At 41.5% G+C, this 15,019-nt stretch overlaps 2 protein-coding genes across 4 annotated transcripts in view; one reads left to right on the top strand and one right to left on the bottom strand.

The window, feature by feature from the left end:
* Window positions 1-11,336, top strand: part of LOC145353613 (dysbindin-like) — a 216,631-nt gene extending 205,295 nt beyond the window's left edge. Inside the window, exon 10 of the mRNA XM_080204382.1 lies at window positions 10,709-11,336. Within this exon, the coding sequence (XP_080060508.1) occupies window positions 10,709-10,938 (230 nt within the window). The 3' untranslated portion in view covers window positions 10,939-11,336. The remainder of the gene's footprint in view (window positions 1-10,708) is intronic.
* Window positions 11,337-11,870: 534 nt separating this feature from the next.
* The window catches only part of jarid2b (jumonji and AT-rich interaction domain containing 2b), a 457,810-nt gene continuing 454,661 nt past the window's right edge, over window positions 11,871-15,019 (bottom strand). For all 3 annotated transcript variants that reach the window (XM_080204352.1, XM_080204361.1, XM_080204370.1), the window contains exon 18: window positions 11,871-13,739. In XM_080204352.1, the coding sequence (XP_080060478.1) occupies window positions 13,569-13,739 (171 nt within the window). In that variant the 3' untranslated portion in view covers window positions 11,871-13,568. The remainder of the gene's footprint in view (window positions 13,740-15,019) is intronic.

Here is a 15,019-nt window from a genome sequence, read left to right as displayed (position 1 = left end):
AAACACAGTAAGAAGTCTCACAACACCAGGTTAAAGTCCTGTTGGACTGGTGTTGAGAGACTTCTTATTGATCTCGTTGGACAGCCTGCAGCACCTTCCTGGCCTTCCGCTGGCGTCTGCCGGAGGAAGGGGTGTGCAGGCTCAGTTGGATCTCTGACTGGGCGGGGGGCGGGGGGCGGTGGAGATTCTCCCAAGTCCATTTCCCCCTGTCCACCCCCAACCAGAGATCCATCTGAGCCCGCCCCCCCTCCTCCAGCAGATACCAGTGGAAGGCCAGGAAGGTGCTGCAGGCTGTCCAACGAGATCAGTAAGAAGTCTCACAACACCAGGTTAAAGTCCAACAGGACTTTAACCTGGTGTTGTGAGACTTCTTACTGTGTTTACCCCAGTCCAACGCTGGCATCTCCACATTGAGTGTAGGTCAGAAGGATGGTGGAGGGAGAGCAGCAATCCAGGTAGGTTGGGGGTGTGCTCTGCCAGGGGAGGGGGTCTGATCAAAGTTGGGGGGGCCTACCTCCCAGGCATGTTTGATCGTGGGTTGGTGGGGGAGGGGGGGGGGTGCGGGCAGCTGCCTCCCAAGGGGTTGTGGATCGCAGGGAATGTGCACTGCCAGTGGGGGGGGTTGTGCACTGCCTGCCAAGGGGGGCCTGCCTCCCAGGGGGTGTCCGATCGTGGGGGGGGGTTGGTGGAGGTTTTGCTTCCCAGGGGGTTTGGATCGCGGGCAGGCCTGCCAAAGTGGTTAGCGGGGAGTCTGCGAAGGGTGTTCGAGGAGGATGGGCTTCAGAAGTTCCCCTGTAGAATAGGAATCCACTTTGGATTTTTATTCTGCACGCTGATAACAGCGCGGAACCAGAACGGATCCGAAGACGGTAAAGTGGGTTTGGTGGTAGAGTTAAGACCGGATCCACGCGCAAATCGGGTGTTGGTAAAGGTGCGATCTGCTCGGTTTCAGGTGCAGATCGTATTACAGGCCCGACACCTGAATTTACTGTGATTTTGGGCGCGAATTTTTGGTAAAATCGGGCCCTGTGTCTTTATATGCCCTGTTTGTGAGCAGAACTCATACTTTCCTGACGAAAGAGCAGCGCTGCGAAAGCTAGTGGCTTTTGCTACAAATAAACTTCATGGACTTTAACCTGGTGTTGAGAGACTTCTTTCTGCGTTTATCCCAGTCCAATGCCGGCATCTCCACATTCTGTCTTAAAGCTAGGTTGCAATTTATGCTGCCACTTGTCCCTTGACATTCTTGAGCACCTTGAAAATTTAAATAAATTACACTTATTGTAATTACCATTGTGTATTCTCTGTTGTCTCCTCAAAAAATCAACAGGTCAAGCAAGATTTTCTTCTTGAATTTCATGCTGACTATTCATTATTACATTTTCCTTTTCTGGGTATTTTACTATTCTTCCCTTTAGCAGGAATTCCATTATTTTTCCTACCGTTAATGTTAAGCACTTCATTTAAATGAATTTCACTGTAAATCTGGCACAATTGGTTAGGTCAGTTGAATTGTACAAGCTGGGTTCAATTCCCAATCTACCCTCTCATCTCAACTGTAACAGTGGTCTGTATTGTACAGTTGTCCTGTTGGAAGTAAGTGTATGACATGTGTTCCCACTGTCAAGTCACTTGCTGTCAGTCACTGCCTAAACTCAAAGATGATGAATGATTGCATACACAGTCATTGTAGAATCATTCCCTCACGAGGAGACAAAGAAAGGCTAGAGGAGGGATAAGACTTTATCATTAGCAGGAGTTTCTCTGTTACCTCAGGTGTAAGTGATGTGCAGCACACCCTCAACTGTTGTTGTGCCTGAACAGCCTTGAAAATAATGACTCATTTCTAGAGACCATGTGCCTACCATTGCAGAAAATATTCTTTTAATTGCAAGTGACAACTTAGCTGTTAGAAGTACAGAATTATTGTGCTGATAACAAGCACCTGGGCCTCCCACACAGAAAAGGGAACTTGCACGGTGGACTTTGAAAACCTGTGATCTATTGTACAACCCTCAGAATTGAGATTGTGTAGTCTTGTATGTATAATTGCTGGTTTGTCAATTTTGGATTTAGTGAGCCTAAAGATTTGGCAAGGGCAGTTTTCAGTATATAGTGGTTGAATCTTTAATCTGAGCACCAATAACCATTTCAGATAAATGTAGTTCAATGACTCGCCCCTCACTCCAAGGCTATATGTTTAATGCCAATGCAATCCATTTCATAAAGACTTGCATTTATATAGCACCTTTTGCAACTATTGGACTTCCACATTCCAACCAATGGAATGCTTTAGAAGTATAGTCACAGTTGTAATGTAGGAAACCCATCATTCCGTTTTTACACAATAAGCTCCCACAAACAGCACTAATTTTGACCAGATAATCTGTTTTTGTGATGATGATTAAAGTATAAATAATCAGGACACCAGGAATAGCTCCCTTGCTGTTCTTCAAATATAGTCTATAGGCTTTTAAACTTCTAGGGCATAGAACATAGAACACTACAGCGCAGAACAGGCCCTTCGGCCCACGATGTTGCGCCGACCAGTTAAAAAACAATGACCCACTAACCTAAACCAATCCCTTTTCGTCCATAAACCTATCCACGGATCTCTTAAACGCCCCCAAACTAGGCGCATTTACAACTGCAGCAGGCAGGGCATTCCAATCCCTCACCACCCTCTGGGTAAAGAACCTACCCCTGACATCCGTCCTATAACTACCCCCCCCTTAATTTAAAGCCATGCCCCCTCGTGCTAGCTTTCTCCATCCGAGGAAAAAGGCTATCACTATCCACCCTATCTAAACCTCTAATCATCTTATATGTTTCAATAAGATCCCCTCTTAGCCGCCTTCTTTCTAGCGAAAACAACCCCAAATCCCTCAGTCTCTCCTCATAGGACCTCCCCTCCATACCAGGCAACATCCTGGTAAACCTCCTCTGCACCCTCTCCAAAGCCTCCACATCCTTCCTGTAATGTGGGGACTAGAACTGCAGGCCTTGGTTTAATGTTCCATCTGAAAGACAATGCATTCAACAGTGCACTCTCCCTCATTACTGCACTGGAGTGTTAGCCTTGATTTGTTTGCTGAAGTCCTGGAGTGGGACCTCAGCCCGGAACATTGTATTTCATAGGTGTGAGTGCTACCAACCACATTCGTATTGTTACTGGCAATAAGTCAAAAGCTTTGTCCTACCACCCTATCATATATACCATGTAGCTTGACCTTTTCTTCCTTAGGTATTTGGGGTGCAACAGTGGTTTTATCTGCTGCCTCTCAGCACCAGGAACCTGGGTTCGGATCCCGGCTTGGGTCACTGTTTGGAGTGTGCACATTCTCCCTCTGTGTGGTTTTCCTCCGTGTTCCAATTTCCTCCCACGATCCAAAAGACAGCTAAATTCTCCCTCAGTGTACCCAAACAGGTGCCGGAGTGTAGCTACTTGGGGAATTTCACACGAACGTCATTGCAGTGTTAATGTAATAAATAAACTTTGAACTTTAAACTTGACCTGGGATAAAGCCAGTTAAATGCAAGTTGCAAGCTCAGCACTATATCGATCATTTAGACCACAAAACTAGACTAGGGCATTCTTTAATCCTTGAAAGAGCACATTAAAGCACATTGAGACCTTTGTCCCTAAGAAGACAGCAGCACGCTCGGCATTAGTTAAAAAAACTCCAAACATTTAAGGGTCACATAGAGATTTGGGTCTTCAGAATGAGCAGGCAGGAATTTCATTTGACATCATTCTATTAACTCATTCAGATTGAGATGTTCTTGTTAATTTCAGGGTTACGTCAGTAGTTACCCAGAAAAGCTTAAAAGAATTGAAACTGTTTCCAACTTTTGGAAAAGTTTTAAATTATTGCATAGAACCAGATTGTAACTGGGGACAGAGTGGGAATCCAACGATGATTGCCACTCTTGAGGAAGCTCAGGCCCTATTTATAGCGTTTATTTTGAAGACTAAATACCATGATTTGATGTAGTAACAGCAATTTTTAGTGCCAATTAACTATCGGATTGATACATCTTAATTTTGAAGAAATTCAAGAAATGTTCCTTTGAGGAGTAAGGAGTTTCTATAATATCTCAAGTCATTCAAAATGATTCTTCTGTGAATCTGCTTTTCATACACAGGTATTCCCTTTCATAAGGTCTTCAGGGAAAGCATGGTTTACGATTGGGTTTTAACTATCACGTATCAATGCTTTGCATCATCTTTCACCACGCTAATGCAATAAAGATTAAGTTAATCCAAACTTCATCCTGTTTACAATTTGATCTTTTTAGACTCAGATTCCCACATGTACTTTAAAAAAGCTAATCAGCATTTGGGTATGATTTGCCACTGTTATGGCAAGTTCATCTATCATTGTGCCTTGGTTTGGAGCCCATTTGTATTCATTTCTTTGTATTGAATTCTTGTTGGAAAAGCAGTTTCATTGTTTGTCAAGCTCTTTGTTGTTTAGTTATGATGGTGCAAGTGTGCCATCTTGTGGATAGACATCCATTCTCTGTCACTCGTGGGAATGGGAAGATGGCAATGTGCGTGCTGCACTAATTGGCCAAATATTGATATTTATAGATTGCATTGTGGTCAGCCATGTCTATCACACACTTAGTAAATTAATAAGTGAGAGGAGGAATAAGGAGGCCACAAACTTTTTAAACAATAGAGTATAAATGGGTAGCAGTGCAAGATTAATAAGGCCAGTAAGAAAGCAAACACATGTTGAGGGCCAGAATTGAAAAGTGCAGAATTTGCATGAAAGTTGTGTAGAACCTTGATTGCACAGAAAACTGTGCACTTATTATGAAAAAGAAAGAAGGTACAAAAGAAGATTCCAAAGAACTGAGAGGATAGATGTACTTAGAAGGAATAACTGAACAAGCTGGCATTCTTTCCTCTTTCTAGAAAAAGATTATAAACATGTCAAGTCTTAACCTTAAAATAATTAAAGTGAATTTAATGGAAGAGTCCAAAACTAGGTGATATAAATCACTGAGGGTGGTGAGTGAATGGAATCGGCTGCCGTCAGTGGTGGTGGAGGCGAACTCGCTGGGGTCTTTTAAAAGACTTCTGGATGAGTATATGGGGTTTAATGAGATTGAGGGTTATAGATAGGTCTGTAGGTTGGTAGGTGATGTGATCGGCGCAACTTGTGGGCCGAAGGGCCTGTTTGTGCTGTAGTGTTCTATGTTCTATGTTCATGATAGCAATAAATCTATTAGTGAATTTAGGCAAAACCTCTTCCTTCAGAAAGGTGGGAAATGAGGAACTTGCTGCTACAGGGAGTAGTTGAGCCATATCAGATCTTAGAACATCAGAAATTGGAGTAAGCTACTTGGTCATTTAAGCCTGCTCCATCATTACATAAGATCATGGTGGACCTTGGCTACACTTTCCAAAGGGGAGGGGGAGGGAGTGCAGGGGGTACCCTTTGCCCCATGATTACCTTAGTATCCAAAAACCTATTGATTCCTGTCTTTAATATAATCAAGAACTGAACATCCACAGCTCTCTGGAGTGTGTGAAGAAACCACCTGTGCTCACCAGCTCCCACTGTGCCCCTCCCCCAGCTTACCTCACCCCCCCCCCCCCCCAGTCCGTGCTCACCACTCCCTCAGTGCTCGCTGCCCCCTCTCCTCGCCCTGCCCTGCCCCTTGCCTCCAGCCCCCTCCCCCATCCGCAGCCCCTTCCCCCTCCTCCGCCCCCAGCCTGTTACTAGCTCACACTCCCGGCCTGGTACTTATTCCCCACTTGGAAGTCTCTTCCTCCCTTCCTGGAGAGCAGGCTGAAGAAAGTTGCTCCTCCTATCAAGAGGCTGGTTCTGTTTTGCTGCTAATAGGCTCAGTAGAAAACACAGGAGAGAAATGTTGGAGAATCTTTGCATCCAAAAGCTGACATTGAACAAGGAGTCAGGGGGGCTGGATGGAGAGGTCTGTTTGGCTGGGTAGTGTCCCCTGGGCCACATTTTGGACAAGCTAGTTCTAGATTCTCATGCAAACTTCCTCCCAGCTTCTGCCTGTCAAACACTTTAAGAATTTTATATATTTCAATGAGATCACCTCGCATTTGAAAGTTCTTGGCAATATAGACCTTGACTCCTCTATGTCATGCAGACATGATGGGCCGAATGCACTGTGGGATTCTATGTATTGTTGTACACCTTCCTTCAATAAGGAAACCAAAACAATATAATTATTCCCAGTGAGATCTCAGCAAGGTGCTATGTAATTGTTTACTCTATTGCTTAAAGGGTTAGACTATAAGATACCATTTTCTTTCTTCATTGTTTGTGGTACTTGCATGTTAATTTTGGGAAATGTGGGTATCCAGAGTGGTTGGCTTTATACGTGAATCACAATCATTTATGATTTAAAAAATATTCTGCTTTTCTGTTTTTACTACCAAAATGTATAACTTCACATTTTTTCATATTATATTCCATCTGCCATGTTTTTGGCCATACTTAAACTGTCTATATATTCTTCTGCAGTCTCTTTTGAACCTCTCTTACAATATACTTTTAACGATGTACTTTTGTTCATATCCAACCCTGTACCATATTACACTTGTCTATCAACGCCACTCCCCCATTTATCAATATTTGTTTCTGGTCCCTCCCCTGCATGTGGGCTCACTCTCACTCAATGAGAGCACAACAGGGAGACCTGAGGTCAAGTGGCAGTCGAATGTGGATGAGAGCTGAAATCCAAAGGGAGACTAGGGAATACAGCCATAGGCAGAGGCATGGGAAAGTGTGTTGAGGGGACACCATGCACTTCAGATTTGACCTAGAATAACCACAGTTGCCAGTGTTTGCTGTTCCTGTTTCTCCTGCATGTTTGTTGCTGATGGCTTCAATGCCTATAGTTGTAAATGTGGGAGAAGAGCAGGCTGTGACTAGCGGGGCAGTCCCCTGAAGAAGTCTTTGAACTCTGAGCCATCTTGCCAACATTTTCAAGAATTGCTCCAGGTGTCACATGGAGGGCCTTCATGGCTGACTTCCTTTCAGATATTGTTAGATGTTGAAAGCTTTAGTTTAATCAACTACACTCCCACATACATAGTAGTAAAGGACTTAATGAATGCATCGTTAATTTTTACCCTTGACTGGAAAACAAGTCTCAGACTGATTTGACATAGTTTTCCAGCAGTCTATTTTGGTTTAATCTAACATCTTGTGTTACGCTGGCAGGATTGTTTATAGTCACTTTTCTACTTTAAAGTACTAACCAAAACCAGATTCAAACCTACACTGTATTCATAGAGTTCACAGTAACAAATGGCCATGACACTTTTTAATTGTCAGCAATTTACATGATGGCTGCAGTTGAATCTCGGCCTCGTTTTTATAGTTGCCTGCTTTTGCACCTTATAGAAATTGACCAGGTCTCTGTTGTGAATCAGAGACAGCAATTGAGTCCAAGATGGATTTGACTCAGGTGGATTAGACTTCACTAGTCCATTGAACACATCAAAAGCCTCAACCTGCAAATAGTATATTTATATGTGACATTTAAGAGGCTGGTGGATAGCTTGCACTTTGTACCAAACATGTCAACTTGAGATGAGTACCAATGTCTATTATGAGCACTACAAAAGTGCTCCCAGAATCTTGGGCAATCGAATAAGAGTGAAAGATCTGTATCAGAATGGTCCTCAAAACACTCAGAAGATAGGAGATAGGCTGAATAGCCTATTACCAATGACTCCAGTGGGTCGAGTCTCAATGATGAGACAGAGTACAGGAATGAAAGAGAATCTGGTGAACTGCTGCGGCAACAATAATCTCTCCCTCAATGTCAAAACAAAGAAGATTGTCGTCGACTTCAGGACGTGTAAAGGAGAACATCAACATGCTGTTTATATCAACAGGGACAAAGTAGAAAGAATCGAGAGCTTCAAGTTTTTAATGTCCAGATCGCCGACACTGTAATTAAGACATCTCACCAATGTCTCTACTTTCTCAGAAGACTAAGGAAATTTGGCATGTCAGCTACGACGCACCAAATTTTACAGATGCACATAGAAAGCATTCTTTCTGGTTGTATCACAGCTTGGTATGGTGCCTGCTGTGCCCAAGACTGCAAGAAACTACAAAAGGTGATGAATGTGGCCCAATCCATCACGCAAACCAGCCTCCCATCCATTAACTCTGTCTACACTTTCCAGCCAGCATAATTAAGGACCCCACACACCCTGGATATTCTTCCACCTTCTTCCTTCAGGATAAAGATACAGAAGTCTGAGATTATGTACCAACCAACTCAAGAACAGCTTCTTCCCTGCTGCTGTCAGACTTTTACATAGAACATTACAGCACAAACAGGGCCTTCAGCCCACAAGTTGCACCGATCATATCCATACCTTTCAAGCCATAGAACTATCTGTAACTCCCAATCCCATATACTCATCCAGAAGTCTTTTAAAAGACCCCAGTGAGTTCGCCTTTACCACCACTGATGGCAGCTGATTCCACTCACTCACCACTCTCGAGTGAAAAACTTACCCCTAACATCTCCTCTGTACTTGCTTCCCAGCACCTTAAACCTGTGTCCTCTCGTAGTAACTATTTCAGCCCTGGGAAATAGCCTCCGAGAATCCACCCTATCTATTCCTCTCAACATTTTATAAACCTCTATCACGTCACCTCTCAACCTTTGTCTCTCCAGGGAGGAGACCTAGCTCCCTCAACCTATCTTCATAAGGCATGCCTCCCAATCCAGGCAACATCCTTGTAAATCTCCTCTACATCCTTCCTGTAGTGAGGCAACCAGAATTGCACACAGTACTCCAAGTGGGGTCTGACAAGGGTCTTATAAAGTTGCAGCATTACCTCCTGACTCCTAAACTCAGTCCCTTGATTAATGAAGGCCAGTACACCATACGCCTTCTTGACCACAGCGTCCACTTGCAAGGCCGATTTGAGTGTCCTGTGGACCTGGACCCCAAGATCCTTCTGCTCCTCAACACTGCTAAAAGACTCCCACCCTTGATATTGTATTCCTTCATCCCATTGGTCCTGCCAAAATGGACCACTACACATTTATCCGTGTTGATGTCCATCTGCCACTTCTCCGTCCAGTCTTGCATCCTATCTATGTCACGCTGCAACTTCTGACATCCCTCCAGACTATCCACAACACCACCAACCTTTGTGTCATCCCTCCACTTCCTCATCCAGGTCATTTATGAAAATGACAAACAGCAAGGGTCCTAGAACAGATCCCTGGGGCACTCCACTGGTGACCGACCTCCATGCAGAAAAAGACTCATCCACAACCACTCTCTGCCTTCTGCAGGCAAGCCAGTTCTAGATCCACAAGGCCAAAGCCCCTTGGATACCATGCCCTCTCACCTTCTCACATTTTGAAGGGACTTACCTTGCATTAACTTGATCTTTCTTTACACCCTAGCTATGACTGTAACACTACATTCTGCACACTCGTTTCCTTCTCTATGAATGGTATATTTTTGTCTGTATAGCACACAAGAAACAATACTTTTCTTTGATTTATTTATTGTCACATGTATTAACATACATTGTTGTCCAAGGATCAAGGATAAAAGGGTGCACAAGTTTTTTTCACTTAAATAGTGTCCATGCATTTCCAGTGCCTAGGATGTGTTTAGACATCCAAAAAAGGGCTCCACTAATGGTTAAGCAAGTGAGAAATAGAACTATCAACCTGAAAACTTTGCTCCTTAAAAATTTGACACTGATCTCACTGCATTTTGGGTTCTCCTATTAAAACTGCTCATTATGGTGAATGCTGGAAGGTAAGCTCTGCTAGTGTTACTGTAACTTATACCACAAAATGTACTGGCAAAGGGAAAAAAAGAAAACACAGTTGATGGGAAGCTTTGCTGAAAAGGGTAGACTTTGTAATTGAGCACCTATTTGCTGTATTGTAGAGGCCCTTCCTGACCTAACTTCTGGAGTTGACATCATTTACTGTTCAGTGCAAACCACCACTGCCTTCCCTCGTGCAGCAGAATACTTATCAAAGGTTGTACATAGAATAATAAAGCACAGGAAGAGGTTGCTTGGCACACTGTGATAGTAAAAGCTGTCAAATTATTACTCCCCCACTCTGCGAGCTCTGTATTTTTTCCCCCAAGTAGTTTCTACCACCCTTTCAAGTGGTGCATTCCAGATCACAATTTGTTGTGGAAAATTTTACCGTTTACCTTAAATCTGTGTCCTCTGGTTTAATGACTCTTCAACCACTGAAACAGTTACTTATTTACCTATCACAACCATTATCCTCTTAGGAGAACTGTAGTTTCTCTATGTAACTGAAACCTTTTATTGCTGATAACATTCCTTGTAAATCTCCTCTGCATTCATTCTATGTAGTTATGTCAGCATTATAAATGCAGAGCTTAGATCATTTGTCAGGTTGAATTCATGAGTTTTATAAGTATGCAACTGGCTGCTTATAGGCTATTTGTTCCACATTTGTGAAATGGTGTCAAACCTTATTTACCTTTTTAACAAATAATATTTTTCCAAGTGCTAATTGGTAGGGTTCTGAATTGCTGGGTTTATCCCCTTTTTGAACAGTGTTCAGCAGGTGTAAAATGACTGGTTTGCTTGCCACCCACCTTCGTACAAACTGAAACAATTTTCCTCTGCTCAGCAGCAGCTGTTATTCTTAACAGTTAAAATTTTATTTTCTCTCTGTACAGGGTCCGAATCTGAGCCATATCAAAACGAAATAACTCTGCAAGTGCCAAGCCAAGCTGAACTGAGATTGAAATTATCTTCTCTTTCTTCCACTGCTGCTGATGATGCCAGCCACAGTGTGAGTGAAGATGACACTCCACTAGTCCAGTCGGATGAAGAGGAAGTTCAAATAGATACCAGTCTAGTCACAAATTCAGAGCTAAAAGAGAATGCTGACAGTGACTCTCAGTAAAGTGTATGATGATTTGAAATGGCTAGTCAAAAGTTAACAAGGATCCATTGTGTAAAGGATATGTACCAGATCCTTTTACTTTTTGTGTGTTACCCAGTGTGGCTGCAGATAATTAATTGTACATACATATTATCTATTATTTCAAATATAGAAGTACAGTTCTCAGGCTTAACTAATGAACTTTTCCCCACCTCCACAAAATACTGTTCCACATTTCTATGCACTGCACTTATTGAATCAATAGGTTTTATTCTACCAAGCAATTCCCAACTACATGGTATGATACACAAAAAGGATTCTTTAAATGTAAATTTGCTTGTTTTTTTTCTGGTGTTTTCACTAATACTTGACTGAAGTTGTGCACTTTGACATTGATTAATAAAACACTTTTTACAATACTACTGCCTCACACCATTCCATTTAAGGTCATAGGGATGCAGCTAGAAAAATCAAAAACTGTTTAACACTTAGCTTTCCTTTCACACCTTTGATAAGCCAAGGTACAATAAATTGTGAACACGGTATTTAGAAAAACTTAGTCAGTGAAAGCAGGGGTAAAATTAAATGAACTGTTACAATCACCATGGAGAGTGTCAGGGAAACAATTTCAATTCTAGCCTTGGTTGACTGAAGGTTGCACATTCTCCCTGTCTCCTCCCACAGTCCAAAGATGTGTTGGTTGGGTGGATTAGTGGGGTAAATGTGTAGGGTTAGAGTCAGTCAGTGTAGACTTGATGGGCCAAATGACCTCCTGCACAGTAGGATTCTATAATGCTATTAATAAAATATTGTACTAGTAGCCAGTACAATTAGTTTCTTTCTATATACACTGAATAAAATTTGGCAATAATGTATTAACACTCTTGCTAAATTTAGTGGATCAATGTCTTTAATATGAACAGTTAAAAGGGTAATAACTCAACTTCACAGGAAACTGCTCAAAAGTTTTATTAAACTTTTGTACAAACCTGAAAAGTAAAAAAAACTTGCAATTACAACGTGAAGTCTTTCCGCACAGAAAGGAAAGGTGCAGAGCAGATCTAATAAATTAAATGTCAATCAGTAAGCAATAGTCAAATATGTCTGCTCTCAAAGAAGAAACAAAAAATACATAGTAAGGCCATAAAAACTGACAACCACATTTGAAAAACACTTGAAATCAGTTTTGTTGTTAAATACTCCAAAGCAGTTCAGTCTTCTGCAGCAACAACAACCAACTAACAACTGGGGAAAAAAATAAAATGACTTCTTGACAGTCACCACTGGCAAGCTCAGTGCAACATGGGTAGCTACAATTAATGTTGCATTTTCAGCAATGAAAACTAGTTATAATGAACAACGTTTCCCTTTTCTTTCAATAAAATACACTGAAAGGGGCAATAGCTACACCATTATTTGTTCAGTGATGTAAGCAGCACTTAAATGTTACAAGAAACCCTGTAAGCATCCAAAACCGATGAAGAAACTGAAACATAAGGCTTTTCTTCATCTCTTGTTTCTCTTCCCCCCCACCCCATCCACCCCCACAAAAGGCTCAAGTATTTAAAACAATTTACAGGCATATGTACAAAGTTTATTTTTGTTTGTTTTCTTTTTTCTTTTTTAATCTTTATTTTTTTTACAAATATGGAAAGTAAAACACAAATAGAAATGAAGGAGATGCATTTTCACATTTCACAAAGAAATATGCACATCCTCTAGTGGCTCTCCATTGTGACCATCTCACCAATGAACTGAACATTAATGCTGATTCAAAAAGGAAGGATGGAGAAGGAACACAGAGATGAAAGTGGAATTAAAATGGAATGTTACAAAGATTGCACATCTACAAAGGCGAAACAGGAGAACCCTGCTTCAATAATTTGATAAAGGACACCATTGTAGGGTTTTTGATAAAATGATTGACAGCACCAAAAACTTTTATGAATTTGCTAATGAAAGTCAGGCACAATTTTCTCCAGCCAGGCAGCCTTATTATTACAGATGCATAGTGATGTGCTGGTAAGGAGAAAAATATCACCTTTACTTTACTTTCAAAATTACCATTTTTATACTTTGTAAACCAGATCAAGTATCAGCTGCCATGACTCTAAAAACAATATTACAATTTTCTAAATAGAAAAGCAAATTTTTCAGCTTACACTTAACCAAAAACATAAACTTAGCCAAACTGAAGCAGTTTCTTTCAAGTTTTACCTCCCCCTTCCTCCAAAAGCTGCTCGCATGACTGAAATTGCAAGATAAAACACACAGCACTTAACTTCAACCTAGTTCAAACGGGTTTAAAACATCCCACCTGTTCACAGTAACAAAAAAATAATCAAACTCAAGAGGTTTGCTTCAGCCAAAAGGGCAAATGCAAACTAGGATTACTGTTCAGCCCTTTGACTTGGTTTTTAAACAGTGAATGAAAACACTACTACTGCATTCCAAAGAATACTGCCAACCGCAGCGTCTGGTGTTCCTAAAAAAAATAAGCCAACATTTTAATGCTAAAACAAACTGCTTTTTTTTCTAAAAACAAAACAGAAGTCATCTTTAGAGCTAGTGCAAAGACAGCTTGCATTCTTCTAGCAAGTACTCACAAATTATAGTACAAAAAGAACAATTGAGTACAAGACTTGGCAACTTCATGGGGAATTTGTAGCACTTCTGGACAAGGACGAAAGTCTAGTTGCTGGCACATCAATGGTCGCTCGCTTTCGAGGCCCTCTTTTCAATGCAGGCTTGCTGGTACTTGTATTGTTGCTGTTAGCTGCTGCTTTTCCACAGATCTGATTGACCAAGTTGTTTATCTGATCCTGTAACGTTAAACCATTATTAAAAAAGTGAAAATCTGGCAAGTTGAAGTCATAATCCAATTTATAGCTGTTAAAATAAATTGCAGGTAATGCAGTGCCAAAGACCTGGGTTTGATTCCTGGCTTGGGTCACTGTGCAAAGTCTGCACATTCTCCCAGTGTTTGCGTGGGTTTCCTCCAGGTGCTTTGGTTTTCTCCCACAGTCTGAAAGATGTGCTAGTTAGGTGCAATGGCTATGCTGAATTTTCCCTCAATGTACCCGAACAGGCGCCAGAATGTGGCAGCTAGAGGAATTCCACAGTAAGTTCATTGCAGTGTTAATGTAAGCCTTCTTGTGACAATAATAAATAAACTTTGATGGTGTCACTACAAGAAACCCCAAAATTATGGCAAAAGAAATACAACTCTGGTAGAGTTCAGAGAGCATTTGATTGGTCTTTATTCTAAATTGGAGTCAGTTCCAGGTAAGTTGGGCAGCTGGGGCCAGGACATGGAAACAAATGCAAAGTAATCTCTAAAAACAATTCTGGCAGTGCAATTTGGAATGCAAGTGATTTCAATTCCCAGGCCTTACCTGCACGCCATCAATTTTTTTGTCCTTGCAAAACAGAAATTTAGGCAAAAGACAGCCAACCACTCAGAAACTAAGTCACAGGGAGAACCCTATGGCAAGAAATACCAACATTTCCTTGTAAAGCCTGAGAAGCAATACTTCATTCTTCATTTCATGAGATAATGATTTTAACAGTTAAGATTACAGTTTGGAGCCCCATTACACCTACAAACCTGTCTATATAGTGAACTTTGGAACAGCAGTAGGCCAGTTACCCACAGTCTCTTCTAACATTCAATATACCTAATTCATATACCCACCTTTGCCTCTTATCCTGTAATATCTAAAGATCATAAATATTTATCAATCTTAAATGTTAAAAGGAACCTGCAGGCTTCAGACAGATGCTAGCTGCTCTGAAGAGATTATTGCTAAAGATGGTGGATCCATGCCAGATATGGGAGGGGTGTGGACAACTTTACCTGACCACATACATGGCTTGTCACCATATAGGGTTCATTGCCCTTTCCTAGATCTAGCTGGATTTTACCTGTCGTGGGAGTGCTTGAGGCTGATACAGTGGCTAAAATCTAAAGAATTTTGTTCTCCAACACTAACAGCCTCTCACCTTGATGACAGCAATCATGAATGTGAACCTTGGAAATGCATTCACTCAGTTAATGTTCAGGGAAGTGATTAAGAAGAGTTTGTAATTACACACTACTGGA

The sequence above is a fragment of the Carcharhinus amblyrhynchos genome, chromosome 2 (genome assembly GCF_965287045.1).
Source record: "Carcharhinus amblyrhynchos chromosome 2, sCarAmb.v2.hapA, whole genome shotgun sequence".
Taxonomy (NCBI): domain Eukaryota; kingdom Metazoa; phylum Chordata; class Chondrichthyes; order Carcharhiniformes; family Carcharhinidae; genus Carcharhinus; species Carcharhinus amblyrhynchos.
This window is presented reverse-complemented; position numbering and strand designations above follow the sequence as displayed.